Raw genomic sequence first — 13,723 nt, 5'->3', positions numbered from 1 at the left:
GAGCATCGCTCCATTCCCCTCCCCCCGCGTCTCCCAGTTCCAATCAAGGGGCTGCGAGCCTTCCACCGAGCCCCCTTTAATTGGGCGACAGGATAACACAGAGAATTCTCGCCGTCTCGTGATTGAAGGCAGACTCGAAAATCGGCCAACTATTACTCGTCTGCGCGGAAATGAAGCGACGCGCCTGATTTATGGGAGCGAGTCTCTGGCTGAATGTCGGGGTTACACCGCATGCGCTGCCAGAGTAAATAATCAGTTTGGGAACTCGATTACAATTCCAGCGCAGCGTGGAGCGCGGAGGAATATGGAAGGGGGATGCTAATTTCAATTTGGTTGTTTTCTGCACGTCTATCGTCTTGCACCGACTGTTGCTGAGGAAGGAAAAAAAAAACATTGTCAGGAAGTTTGCAGTAATGGACGATCTTCGCAGCAAGCTTTGGCGGACAACTGATGTGCGCAATGGTATTTGCGCTTCGTTGAGTGGCTCGCCTCCTGCTATGCAAGGTATGCCCGAAATTCCTAATAAACACTAATATCCCAGGGCTCACCGTCGGGAATCGTCACCCTACGGAGCCTGGACAGGCTGCTGGCAGACGCCCAAGGACTTGGCCGAGCAACCCTGCAAGGATCTTGGGATTTGAGTTTTTCCCGAAGATCGCATTATTTCCACATGGTCTCACTCCTTGCTTTTTGTTCGTCGAGCCTTTGCAGAAACCACGACTCACATCTTCTACCGTCGTCAATTGAAGGCTTATAGCAGTCTTTGAGATTTGGACCGTCCTTCTTCACCCTCTCCGAGTCTCGCCTGTACCTGACTGACTGACTGACTGACTGTCTCTAAACCAGTCGATGATGATATGTTGAGGCTGGACTAACAGTCTGTCAGCGCAATCAAATACTCGCCATGGGTTCCAACGAGATCAGCCCTACCAGAAGGGCAAACATGGCGGACCTAACTGCCGACTATGCCGGATACGCTGAGCACCCACGGAAAGGGACTGTGGCTCCCAAGTACATGGGCACGGTGGTGGATCAGCGAGACATGAATGCTTTGGGCCGAGTCCAAGTTCTTCGCGTAAGTGCTACAGGCCTCAATGTCGCAACCAGCAGACAATAACGTCGAGCAGAGGAACTTCAGATTCATCTCGATCCTTGGCTTCGCGTGTACACTTATCAGCACCTGGGAGGTGATTTTGACGTAAGACCACGGCCTTCTAGCGCAGTGACACTAGATGACTGACCGGCAATAGTTTGCTAAGCAGTGTGCTGACGGACGGAGGCACGGCCGGGCTGATATGGGGCTTCCTCATCGTCACCGCCGGGTTCTCGCTCGTCTTCGCCAGTATAGCTGAAATAGCTAGCATGTATGCGTCCAGTCCTCTTCTTTCAGAAGAGTATCTTACCAGGCTAGGTCGCCAACCTCGGGTGGGCAATACCATTGGGTGTCTGAATTTGCCCCTCGTCGGTATCAGAAATTCCTTAGCTACATCACCGGTATGAGTGTTGTCCTTTAACTGAAATTCTTGCTAATGAGGATAGGATGGCTTACCGCAATCGGATGGCAGTGTGCTATAGTGACTATTGCCATGCTGGCCGGTACGATCATTCAAGGGCTGATTGTCCTCAATAACCCAACCTATAACTTTGAGCGGTGGCACGGTACTTTGCTGGTCATAGCAATCACCACATTCTCCATCTTCTTCAACACATTCTTAGCCAGGAATCTTCCAATGGTGGAGGCATTGATCCTGATCATCCACATCGTAGGGCTCTTTGCCATCATCATTCCGCTATGGGTGCTTGCACCTCGTAACAACGCAAAGGCCGTTTTTACGGAGTTCAACAACGGCGGCGGATGGAACAGCGATGGCACTGCAACGTTGGTCGGCTTCTCAACTACAATCACTGCGATGATAGGTTACGACTGCTCGGTCCATATGTGTAAGTACCTGCCTCCATCGCCGGTCGGTAACTAACATAGACAGCCGAGGAAATCAAAGACGCTTCTCGGACGCTCCCCAAGGCTATGATGTCTGCGGTTGGAGTCAACGCGGTCTTAGGGTTCATCATGATCATCACTCTTTGCTTCACTCTTGGAGATGTCGACAACATCCTCGAAAGCCCGACCGGGTTCCCGTTTATTCAAATCTTCTACAACACAACGCAGAGCTATGCCGCCACAAACACCATGACGGCCATCTTGGTGATCACCTTGACGGCAAGTACCATCACCGAGGTTGCCACGGCCTCGCGCCAGCTGTGGTCTTTTGCGCGTGACAGAGGGCTTCCATTCTCGGATTTCTTCGCCTACGTATGTTTGACCCCCCACTCTATTTCTTAGCATGCAGTACATATCTGACACGCGACAGGTAACACCTGGCTGGAACATCCCACTGAACTCTGTCCTCGTCTCCCTAATCGTCACAATTCTCCTCTCGCTGATCAATATCGGCTCAACCGTCGCCCTAGCAGCGATCGTCTCGCTCACGATCACCTCGCTAATGTCCGCCTACATCCTGTCTATCGGCTGCATCCTGCTCAAACGGTTCCGGAACGAGCCTCTCCCTCACCGCCGCTGGTCCCTGGGCCGCTTCGGCATGGCTATCAATATCGCAGCAATGGCATTTCTTTTGCCGGTGTTTGTGTTTGCATTCTTCCCACTTATGGCGGAGGTGGACAAGCAGACGATGAACTGGAGCGTTGTTATGTATATAGGGTTAATTACGCTGGCATCAGTTTATTATATAATACGGGGACGGAATCACTTTGTTGCGCCCGTTGCGCTGGTGAGGAAGCTGCGCTAGGCTTCTGAAAAGAGTATTTAGGGTTCTCTAAGGTTTTCTGTATATGGCGATTCCTGGGTGGTCTATAAATGTATACTGAGCAAAATGTGAGGATACGATGTCCATAGATAGGTAGCAGATTTACATACGGCACAGAGTATAGTGCAGCTCGTACTACCACAGGTGCTGTCTCGCATGGGCTCTAGCCCGATTAAGCTCGCTCTCCAGTGCAATACGGTACTTTTGCGCACGCTGCCTTCTCAAAAAAGCAAAAACCCAGGGTCGACTGCCTGACCTCTGGGGTTCCAGCCTAACGCATATACCCTCCGTCATTCACCGGTAAAGAAACCTGGGCTCCTCAAAGTGGTGTTCGGTGTAACCACACTGCAACAGCGAGATATGTAGCAAATACTGTCACGAGACAGACATAGAAGGAGAGTTCTAGATACTCAGGTCTTGTACAGCGCGCAGATAGATGCTTGGACCCCGGGTAATATGTGTCCATGTCCATGAGATACGAAATAGTCTATAATCAAGTCGAAGCAACAGGGAACCGAATGTATCAATCTGGAGAGCGAACCCATGATGGAATCGTTGCCCAAACCAGGTAAAGGGCTCCAGCATCTCCATCGTGAAATCGACTCTTCAAGGCTGTGTTTCGGTCGGCATGCTCGGGGGCCCCGGGGGAGCCCCGGGTGCCCCGATACGGTACAATACCCTACTTTGTAGCATTTTATTGTTGTTTCTTCGTCGTTGGTAATACTCGTATGGGATAGTTGGGCATAGCACGATCTGATAAGGATGCGGGGCTTTTTTGGTAGTCCGACCAGCAAAAAACACGTCTGAGGCGATATTCTCTCCTCATGCACTACCATATTATGATTGGGGTCACTGGATTCAAGCTGGCCAGTTATCGAGTCGCGATTTACTATCATGCGCACCTTGACTTGGAGAAGGTCGAGTTGGAGATATATGGAGGATCCCCACATGGAGAAGAGACGTTAAGGATCGCCATGATTCATATTGTTTGTACTTCGTGTTTGTGGCGACGAGTTTACTGTACGTGATGATTTGATCTTCTTGCGCAATTTGATGGAGATTTGATAGCCACTTGTCCTCGAGACAGTATCTTATCATAATTACAATTCGAATGGCACAGCAGTCCACGTACAAACAACCCTGACCCAGTTGCTCAACCTGATGATCTGATAGCGGCCGACATCGGAAGCCCCACTTGGCCGACTCTTTTCTCGGTACTCGCTCCTGGGCTCCTGGACTCCTGATTGACAGGCTGGATTCCTGAATCTGGATGGAGAGTCGTAGAACGGCACGTACGTATTTAGAAGAAAGGGGCGTCCATCATTATCCAATGGAGCACGGAGAGCGAAGACCAGCTGAGCAGTCTATTGATCGGGAAAATGAGACCCATCCTGGTCGGCTCAGGTTTATCTGATCCGGAACTCACGTGCGGCCCTAGAGCACCGAAAGATGGCGGATGCGTCTTGGTCTCAGTATAGCCTAGCGGCACTCGCCGAAACAGTGCTAAATCGATAGCAGAAAACAGCTGCAGGTAAGTAACAGTCTAGTAGATGCATCCATAGCCATGAATTCATCTGCAGACTCCAAACCTCGGTAGAGAGCCATAACCGAGGGCAGAGACGACAACCGTGGCCAGATCAGATTAGATTTTATTACGATACAGCGTACCGTCACTGTCACTGTAACGTATTCGGCTGCCGCTGCCCACGTTCTGCTGCATCAGGCCACTCGTGATTCCAGTAACCGGCGAGCGCACCGGGTGGGGGGTTCCGGGTTCTCCTGAGAGTCTCGTATGACATGAAGATCATGCTCCAGAGGATTATTCTATATTCGGAAGTCTTAATCAGCTTCGCCCGGTACTCAGGGTCGGAACCTGGATTGCGTTCATCGATGTTTGCGGGCTGGTGGAGGATGCAGATCGGAGAAAGCCGCCGCCTTCTCCACGGAGTCCTTGACGATGTTCGTTTCGTTGCTCATTATCTTGCGAATAAGAAGACTAATCGATAGCGCCCGAGGGGGAAAAGCAATTATTCTGCTACATAGAGTCCCTGAAACCACTTAACCGCAATCATTAGTCTAACCTCAAAAGAGAGTATCTCGTGGTTGAATTAGGTTGAATTTTGCTGAATTCTGTGTTCAGCCGTCGGGTATAATTACAGGTATGCGGTCGTAATGACGTGGATGGCAATTCTTATCTGATCCTGCTCGCAGTTTTCTTCACTTGCACAACACTCTGAACTTCAATCTCATCAACCCGGCATTGCAACCCACTGTCAAATATATTGAAACAAAAGCGAGCCGTCTCCGACATAGCTACGAAGCTGGAATTAGAATCAAACTAGATCACTCCTAATTGCCACGCTCGTCGTTAGCGTTGCGGAACCAGTCTCCCGGTACCGGTTTGCCCCAGCCAACAGGTCCTTTCCGCCTCATCCCACCCCCATCAATCCTCGTCGTTTCACCTCCTTTGGATTTCGCATTCTTTGCTTTATTGAATATTCAATTTCTACGGGTCTTGTCCCACATATGACGGGTTGTTGCGGTGTGCACATGTCTGCAAATAATTGGCAGTAATCTACTCCTTTTACCCGTTCAAGCCGACTGTATTTTATTCTCGACGCTCGCTGTCATCGTTCTTCCTTCTTCCCGAATTTGTTGTTTGACGGGCCTTCGACGTGTATTCACGCTCGATCATTCGTCGTTTCAGACTCGCAATGGGTATGTAATCCTATCTATCATTGACATCGCCAACTGCTAATGAGATAGTGCACGCCGTTCTCCCCCAGACGCCGCTGTCGCCGCGGGCTGCGGCCGCAAGGCCGACATACACCCACCGTGAATCCGGAAATGTCCCCATGTCCTCGACCTCCCACCCTGATAACCCCGTGCCGGAAGAACCTCGAGTGCGCTCCCTGTCCGTTACAAACAAGAGCTTCGGCGGCTCTTCGGTCTCTTCACAAGAAACAGAGAACACAGATTCAGAGTCACCGTCAACACCACCCACAGAACAATCAGATGAAGAGTTTGCGGAGAAACAACCCAAGGATGATGCTGGACGTCAACGGCGGGCTTCCACTGTTCTGATCTCGCAGGGTCCCGATGACATGCGGCGGATCTTAGAAAATGTTGGAACAGGGGGGACACAGAAACTCCAGCCCATGTGCTGTGGTGGCGGTTGCTGCCGTCTTCAACCGCTGAACCGAGCTCCCGGGCCTGTTTCGGTGATCAACCCCGTCACACCACCAGATAACAAGGCGTACCAGAGTCTAAAGCTTAACGTCGACCTCCTTACGCTCGACAGCGAGCTCACCAACATCGCTCCTCTGCCAGAGAAGAAGGTATCATTCTCGGCAGTCCCACCTTCTGCTGTGAATATGAACCTTGGGCCCGCGGATCATCCACCTCCTTTTGTGCAACCTCACCCTCCGTACAATGTGTACCGAGCCCCTGTTTACCACGCACGAGAACTCACGAGCGCTGGCGCTGAGAAGCGGACATACCATTTCGATATAGACGTAACTGATTATCCGGCCGAGAGTGGAATGGTCGACTTCGTTGTAGGTGGTGCCATCGGAGTTTGCCCGATGAACAAGGAGGAGGAAGTTGAGGATATTTTCAACCAACTTGGTATTCCCAAGTCTATTCGGGACAAGAAGGTCACTGTCCGGACTACCCACGGCAGGTGGCCAACGATCTGGGGTAAAGAGGAAGCGCGCGAGTTGATCACTACCCGACGCGAGCTCCTGAAATGGTGCTCCGACATTCAGAGCTATGCCCCGACCAAGGGCCTCTTCCGGCTGCTCGCCGAGTATGCCAGCGACCCGAGCGAAAAGAAGATTCTTTTGTTCCTCGCATCAGCTCAAGGCCAAGGCGCCTTCTGCGATCTCCGCACCAGTTCACACATCACCGTCTCTCAACTGCTCCACGCATTCCCCTCATCACATCCCCCGCTCGACCACCTCCTATCCACCCTCAACCAACTGATGCCACGATTCTACTCTCTTTCGCAAGACCCTCTTATCTCCCGCAAACGCAAAGGTGATCAGTACCGCCGTCTAGTTGAAATCGCCGTCACAGTCGCCGAATCAGAAGACTGGAAGGGCGGTAGTAGAACAGGCGTGGGCTCGGGTTTTATGGAACGTCTCGCAAGGCAGGCCGTCGAAGCTCAAGCGCAAGGTCGTGAACCAGGCGATCTCGATCTGCACGTTCCCATGTTCCGCGGCCTTATGGCCAACCCTCTCGCTAAGCGCTTTGCTTCAGACGGACCTATGCTCCTCATCGGTGCTGGTGTTGGAATCGCGCCTTTCCGCGGCTTTGTCCAGCGTCGCTTGCAGTCAGCGAACTGCGCGAACAAAGTCTGGGTGTTGCAGGGGGTTCGCGATTCTCTGCTCGACGAGCTTTACCGCGGCGAGTGGGGTGTCGAGGAGGACAAAGTGCGCAAGGTTGTGCAGAGTCGGCGGGGCGAGAGCAAGTACGTCCAGGAAGAAGTCCGCAATCAAGCAGACCTTGTTTGGTTCGTGATCAACTCGCTCGACGGCCGAGTCTTCGTCTGCGGAAGCGGCAAAGGTATGGGCGAGGGCGTTGAGGCTGCACTAGTTGATGTTGCCATGGCAAAGGGAAATCTGAATAGGGAAGAGGCGGAGCTTTTCTGGGAAAATAAGAAGGAGGCAGGGCAATATATAGCGGTAAGTCGTCGAATTATCCTCGTGTTGTTAAAAAAGACTAACGAAAATCAGGAGACGTGGTGAGACATATGTAAGATAGACTCGGACTCGGGTTCGGACTCGGAGATACTAGAGCGATCTGCGTGACTTATCCCGAGTTCCTGGAGAACTCGGAGAAAAGAGGCCCTTCTACTTTAGCGCTGTTCTTTATCACTGCTGTCGCGGTAGATGGTTGTTAAACCAGGATAGGTATATTGGATTCAACTAGGAGTATGTATGATTTATAATCAAGTTTATATCATTCACTAAAGTTACCGATTTTGTCCTTTACCTTGTAATCGACATTCTGAGTGGGATATTATATACACTGCGATACTGCCGCAAATATAGCAAAGTTGACAGCGATAATTCGAGATATACTAGTAAAGGAAGGGCAATATAATTACGATATCCTGTGATCAGCATAGCCGGTGCTTTACTGTCCTGAGGCCCTCCATGGTCTATCACGACCAAATTGGTCTCAGCTAACCTTGCAATTATCTCATGTTGGTGAGCTCCGCCTTATATACAAGACGAATCAGGTCTAACTCAGTTCGTCAAGTGTCCACCACTCCAATGAGGAGCATTAGTTGGCTAGCTATAATCATTCAAGGGCATCTACCTTTTGAAACAAAGCAGCAACTTGGATTCATAAGACGACAAATCAATAAACGAGTAGTTATTAGCACACCTATATAGTCCAATATAAATCTTAGAATTTCATCGTCGAATCCTGACGAACATCACCTAAACTAAAGGCGAGCATTCTGCGCCGAGCACACTTCCTCTCCACCTGCATGGCTGCTGGCACAGACAGACCCCGGATCCTCCTCATCACCGATACGATCCTCCGCTCCGTCTGAGGGCTATTCCCATTACCAATTCCAGAGAGCGCTGCGACCCGGTTCATATGCCATGCCAGCTCTAGGATCTCCCATGACGGCAGCTCATAGACTCTCGGGTTCTGAGTTATAAGACGGACGCCCACATATACATCCTCACCCTTCGTCCCCGCTGCATCAAAGAGAGGCTTTGCCATAATATCCCTTTTGCTGCTATGGTAGCCACCCGGCAATGCGAAGAACTCCGTCTCCATTTCCGTTCGGTTTGTATTGAGGCTCCTCGGTTTCAGTGCGTATCTAGCAGTCGCCAGCGCCTGTGCAGCACCTGCAGAGAGGCAAATCATATTGCTCGTGTCCGTCATGACTCTTGTCGCGGTGATCCAGCTGTTAACCTTTCTGTCGGAGAAGAAGAGGCGCAGAGTGTTCCAGAACGGCGCGTTTTTGATGCATTTTCCGCCTTCAAGCGAGATGGGGGCGAGATGTGTGACTTTGACGTCGCTATCATTACCGGTGTCACTAGGATTGGTGTGCAGGTATGCGTTTGCCTTCGTGATGACGCATTTGTTCCCGTCTCGTGTCTTGCAGAGGGCCGCGTTCCAGGAGAGGACAGAGTCTAGATTGGCGGATCTTTCTTTTGTCATCGACATCGAACTCGATCTCGAGTTTTTCTCCTTCAGCCTATGGACTCGATGCTGTTCATTGCTAGGGAATTGAGTCCTGACCATCCCTATATCGGCACGGTATCAGTATGAGGTTTATCATATGACTTACTCACATTTCCTGATTGCGTCCCTAGCCTGATGGCAATTGACTAGCTGTCGGTACACCACCCGGGGATTCGATTTGGCATTATCCAACATGGCTTCGAGGTTTGGAATATCCGCCGTCCAGAGAAAAGCCCATATTGCAGAGTCAACTCTAGATATTTGGGCGGCTGTCGAGATTGCCTGGATAAGAGTTGAACGGGTAGTTTGGGTCTTGGCTAGGGAAATTGTGGTGGACATGGCTGTAGTCGAGTGGAGGATGTGATATGATCTGATACGAAGTGTTGGGTGCTGGTGCAATTGCTTGGATTCGAGCAGGTGGAAAGGGTGGGAGGAGAAACCTGGTCCCCTGGCTGGGAAGCTGGGGTCTCGTGGAAATCTGCGTGGTGTGAGCTGGGACTGCGATCCGCAGCCTAGAAGAAAGGTCGTGATACTTTATGGGCGGAGATTAGGCCCGACGTTAACTTTTTCGAAGATGGCTTTGAGCTCGGTGGAGGTAGAGCCCGGGGGTATGACCCCAGCAGACTTTGTGGGGTCGTTTAACAACCCTAGAATTCTCTCAAGGTCGAAATTATGCTCTCCATCTCCAATCTCCAGGAATGACTTGCGAAGCCTTCAGCAGCACGAACAGTCTGAAACATCATAATCGATTAAGTATCTTCCAGCTTCTGTTGATGAATGACCCAGTGTCCGTATTGACTCAGAAATACTGACTGGAGTATCAATGTCCGCTACTGTTTACAGTTCTGGACCCAACATAGGATGCAGGATTGGCCTCATTGAAATATGACCCCGGTCAACAAGCTTGCCCTTCAAGGGCTTTTCCTGGAAGTGGGACATATAATCTGGATTTACGTCTGCCCTCTCAGAGGTTCGAGCTGGAAACACCCTCTACGACAAGTTCAGGACCCTGGTGCGAGCTGGATGGGAGAAATAAGGGAGAAATAGGACTAATTGGCAGCCACCCTCCTGGCACGAGTCAGAGCCGCGGGCAATTGTCTTTGGAAATGTCGACCTGAACGAGCACCGGGATCAGAGAGACTCCGCAGAACATTGCCTTGCAGTTCTGGCAGCAGCCGCGCGATACTGAGGCCTAGAGACCAAACTCGGACTCAATTGACGATCCGGAACATTTTATTGCGAGGTGCTAGGCGCTGGAAACTGTAGATCAACGGCTTGTGTTCTACTCAAAGGCCCGGCTAGCGAAAGACGTCGATCTAGATCTGGAGAGGGCGGGGGGGGGGGGGGAAAGAAATGAAGCTTCTATAGTTGGCGGCTGATACGACCATCATCCATCCCACGTCTTGGCTCGCGGCTGAATCAGTCTGTTCGGTCTTCTACGCGACGCGTCCTTCCAGCCAGATGAAGTGGCAGACACGACGACCCTACTCAAACATCAAATCAAGAGTTGTGGCCGCAAGCTCTCCAGAAGACGAAAAAGCATTGCGACGGACGGCTCATTTCAGGGGCGTCTTCAGGAATGATGTGGTTTGCTGGAAACCTGCTGCATTTACCACAGCTGCACCATGACCTGGGACGAAGCCCGCAACGAGCTGCAACCAGAAAAAGTTTGGAGGTCTAGGAAATACCCCAGCTTCACGTCATGACTGGTCCCGAGTCACTCTTGGAGGAGGCAACATGGAAGGCAGCTCGGAAAGATTCTGCCCAGCTTTTGATTATATTTAGCAAGCAGGTCGGCTGCCAGGCTATTACTACAATCACTACTGCTAGAATCAAGGGAAGGAGTGGCTATTGGTGTTATGTTCTCTTTTGCGGAGACAAGAACATTTTTCTTCAATAAATGGCGGGCAGTGCCTTCCATGAGAAAGGTACATGCCTTATATAAGTATGCTAATCGACTCAAATGTCTTCCTCTCCCACTGCAAACAGTTGATTGGGAAATTCAGGATTACTCTCACAATATACAGGACACAGCCCTATCCAAACCCACTAGCCAGCTTCACTCTTCTACGCCCGGAACTCAACCCGACCTCGCCCTTGAACGGCCTATCATCTTTGTAAACTCTAGCCTCTTCATCAACAATGGAATCATATGACCAGCAACATCGATGGAACAGCCTCCTTTTGGTTTCTGCCCGCCACGCCCGCAACTCAGACTTCTCAGAGCAGTATCTATACACGGCGGCACAACTCTTGATAACGTTCTCGTTATCACAGCACGTATATTTGAGCCCTATGCGTAGGGGTTTAGCAAGGTCATAATGCTAGCATTAGCGAGCCCAGCTCCTTTTCTTCTGTTTTCGTTCTTTCTTTATTTACCTGTAGTTTTCTTTTTTGTTTTTTGAGGGGCTGCTTCGTTGTGCAGGTGCAAAACATCGTTCTTCATCTAATCCTCCGGGCTGGCTAATCTTTTTTGTGAACAGGGCTAGCCCGGGGAGATGACAGTATACGGTCTGTGCTGCTCAGTTGGAGTCCTATTCAAACAACCACCCTTACCCCCTTGCTCTCCCATACCGGAAACGGATTGAAAAAGTCATGGTCATACGCCACATCAGCCTCAGTTGTTCCATATAGCCTCATGCGCGGAAACACACGCACAACCAGCAGTGCGAGCAGGAGGTAAAGCTCACAGTAGGCGAGACTGCAGCCGTTAGCAAAATTGAAGCCGACCCGGACTTCGACCTCAGCCCTGGCAGAAAGGGAACACCTACTTGATCCCAAGACAACCCCTGCTTCCCTTGGAAAAGGCCAGAAGCGCCCGGTCAAGTTCCTTTAGTCGCTGGTTCTTCTCATCCAGCCACCGCTCTGGAAGAAAAAGATGCGAATCGGGGAAAACAGCCTCATCGTGATGTGCAAGCACAGCAGACATGCCAATCGCTGAGCCTCTTGGAATAATATATTGCACCTCCCTATGTGCCCATTCACCGCGGTAGACAAGATCCTCGCCTGTGGCAACGCGAGCCGTCCGACTGGCGACCCCGTAAGACAGTCGCAGCGCTTCTTGGATTACAGCACCGAGATACGGGAGGCGCTCGAGGGCCGACCATTCCACCTTCTCGGTACAGCTACTGCTGTTGACGAGGTCTGAAACTTCAGCAGTGAGCCTTTGGAGGATTGCGGGCTTCGTGAGAAGGTGGTATGTCGCCACGGTGAGAGCCCAGCTGACTGTCGCGGTGCCGGCAGCGAAGAGGGAAATGCCTTCACTGGTCATGCGCTCAAAGGTCTTTTCTTGCGGAGGGAGGTCGGATTGAAGCAGGGATGTAAAGACTGTTGTTGGGATGGTTTCTGGACCGTTACCGTTCCCTTTTCCGTCCATGATCTTGATATCCGCTTGCGCTTTTCTGATGTGGTTGGGCATGCCAACCTGGGCCACCGTTAGTACGAGCGTCTATCTCTTGTCGAGATGGCCGAGCTTGCTTACTATCAGTGCGTCAGAGGATTCTTTCGGGCTTCCTACTAGCTGTTTGCGGATTCTATATTGATCGTCAGCTCGCTTATTCAAGACCTAGAGAAACTCGTTGCACATACAGCAGAACCACACCCAGGACGTGCTTCCACCACGGAACGAACCGCAGCGTACAGCCAAGCCTAAGCACCGTCGCTACCTCATCCACAATTTGCTCCTCCCATCCTTCTTGGCCCATCAGTCCCAAGTTCTCACCCAGACAGTACCCCGAGATCACATCCGCCGTAAACTGGCTATACGCAGCACCAACGTGAAACGGCCGTCCTTTCTCTGTGCGCAGCATCTTATCACACAGCCGCTCTGCAAGCCCACGGACAGTGGGCTCCAACCTCAATACTTGGGCGCGGGAGAAGAATTTCGCTAGTGCATTGCGGCGCATCCGGTGGACGTCATGGTCTGTGGTGGAGAATGTTGCATGCGCGGCTCTGGGAGACAAGAAGATTTAAATCATCATCGGCTTCCCGTTTTGACGTATACAGCGGCGCAACTTACGCTTCACTCCCAGTGACCTGGTGAACGGGCTTATCACGTTTTCGGGTCCCGCCGGCATAGATTTCATTGATGAAGCGGTGGTCATTGCAGTGGAGTTCATGCGGATTGATACGGACAATGGGACCTGTACGTAAACGAAGATGCATGTCAGCAATGCAAGGCTGACTACTCGGCCTAGAGAGTTCCTACCGTATTTCTCATGCATCTGCTGGATCTGTGTCGTGTAACGCCCACCCCTGACCACGTCGTGGTAGAATTCGGGGAGGTACGTGGCAGCCGCAAGCCAGGGGCCGGGAATATGGCTCAGCGGGTGGAAGAAGAGGTTGTAGATGCACTTGGCGAGGTGGAAAAAAACCCAGGCTCCTCCTGCAGTCAGAGGGAGTAGACGGAGGACCGTTTCTGCTGAGATGGTCATTGTCATATATCTCGACTCTGGGATGGTACGTAAATGGGCAGGAGGGAGAGGAGGCAAGAACATAGCAGAAAAGGACAGATCCTGTACTCTGATGTGAACGCGGGGTAATGCACATGCATTAATAGCTTACGAGGATCTGCATCTACCTAGGTATCTCCAGCCTTGCCAATCTCGTATTAAGTACGATCGGGTCCATGGATTGGTGTCAACTAGGGCATCCTTCGGGCGGTTCTGCAGCGTTGGTGCCAGCTAAAGCAC

General features: G+C 51.3%; 4 protein-coding genes across 4 annotated transcripts, besides 1 other annotated feature; 2 read left to right on the top strand and 2 right to left on the bottom strand.

Annotated features, from left to right (window-relative positions):
* Positions 1–13,723: part of a sequence feature (contig 1.32 1..435990(1)) that runs on past both edges of the window.
* On the top strand, positions 905–2,804 carry ANIA_02043 (putative GABA permease; the record flags this gene model as incomplete). The annotated part of the gene is made up of 6 exons (XM_050612949.1): positions 905–1,075; positions 1,251–1,322; positions 1,377–1,494; positions 1,540–1,941; positions 1,986–2,311; positions 2,370–2,804. The coding sequence occupies 6 exons, from the start codon at positions 905–907 to the stop codon at positions 2,802–2,804; spliced, it is 1,524 nt and encodes a 507-aa protein (XP_050468799.1).
* On the top strand, positions 5,537–7,792 carry ANIA_02042 (FAD binding domain protein; the record flags this gene model as incomplete). Its single annotated transcript, XM_050612948.1, has 3 exons — positions 5,537–5,540; positions 5,589–7,507; positions 7,559–7,792. 3 exons carry the CDS (start codon positions 5,537–5,539, stop codon positions 7,568–7,570), a joined length of 1,935 nt encoding a protein of 644 aa, XP_050468798.1. The 3' UTR covers positions 7,571–7,792.
* ANIA_02041 (uncharacterized protein) lies at positions 8,238–9,371 on the bottom strand (the record flags this gene model as incomplete). The annotated part of the gene is made up of 2 exons (XM_654553.1): positions 8,238–9,094; positions 9,143–9,371. The coding sequence occupies 2 exons, from the start codon at positions 9,369–9,371 to the stop codon at positions 8,238–8,240; spliced, it is 1,086 nt and encodes a 361-aa protein (XP_659645.1).
* Positions 11,571–13,465, bottom strand: ANIA_02040 (protein CYP552A2; the record flags this gene model as incomplete). The annotated part of the gene is made up of 6 exons (XM_050612947.1): positions 11,571–11,733; positions 11,804–12,456; positions 12,514–12,565; positions 12,621–12,983; positions 13,051–13,174; positions 13,240–13,465. The coding sequence occupies 6 exons, from the start codon at positions 13,463–13,465 to the stop codon at positions 11,571–11,573; spliced, it is 1,581 nt and encodes a 526-aa protein (XP_050468797.1).

Source organism: Aspergillus nidulans, chromosome VII, assembly GCF_000011425.1.
Source record: "Aspergillus nidulans FGSC A4 chromosome VII".
In the NCBI taxonomy this organism is placed as follows: domain Eukaryota; kingdom Fungi; phylum Ascomycota; class Eurotiomycetes; order Eurotiales; family Aspergillaceae; genus Aspergillus; species Aspergillus nidulans.
This window is presented reverse-complemented; position numbering and strand designations above follow the sequence as displayed.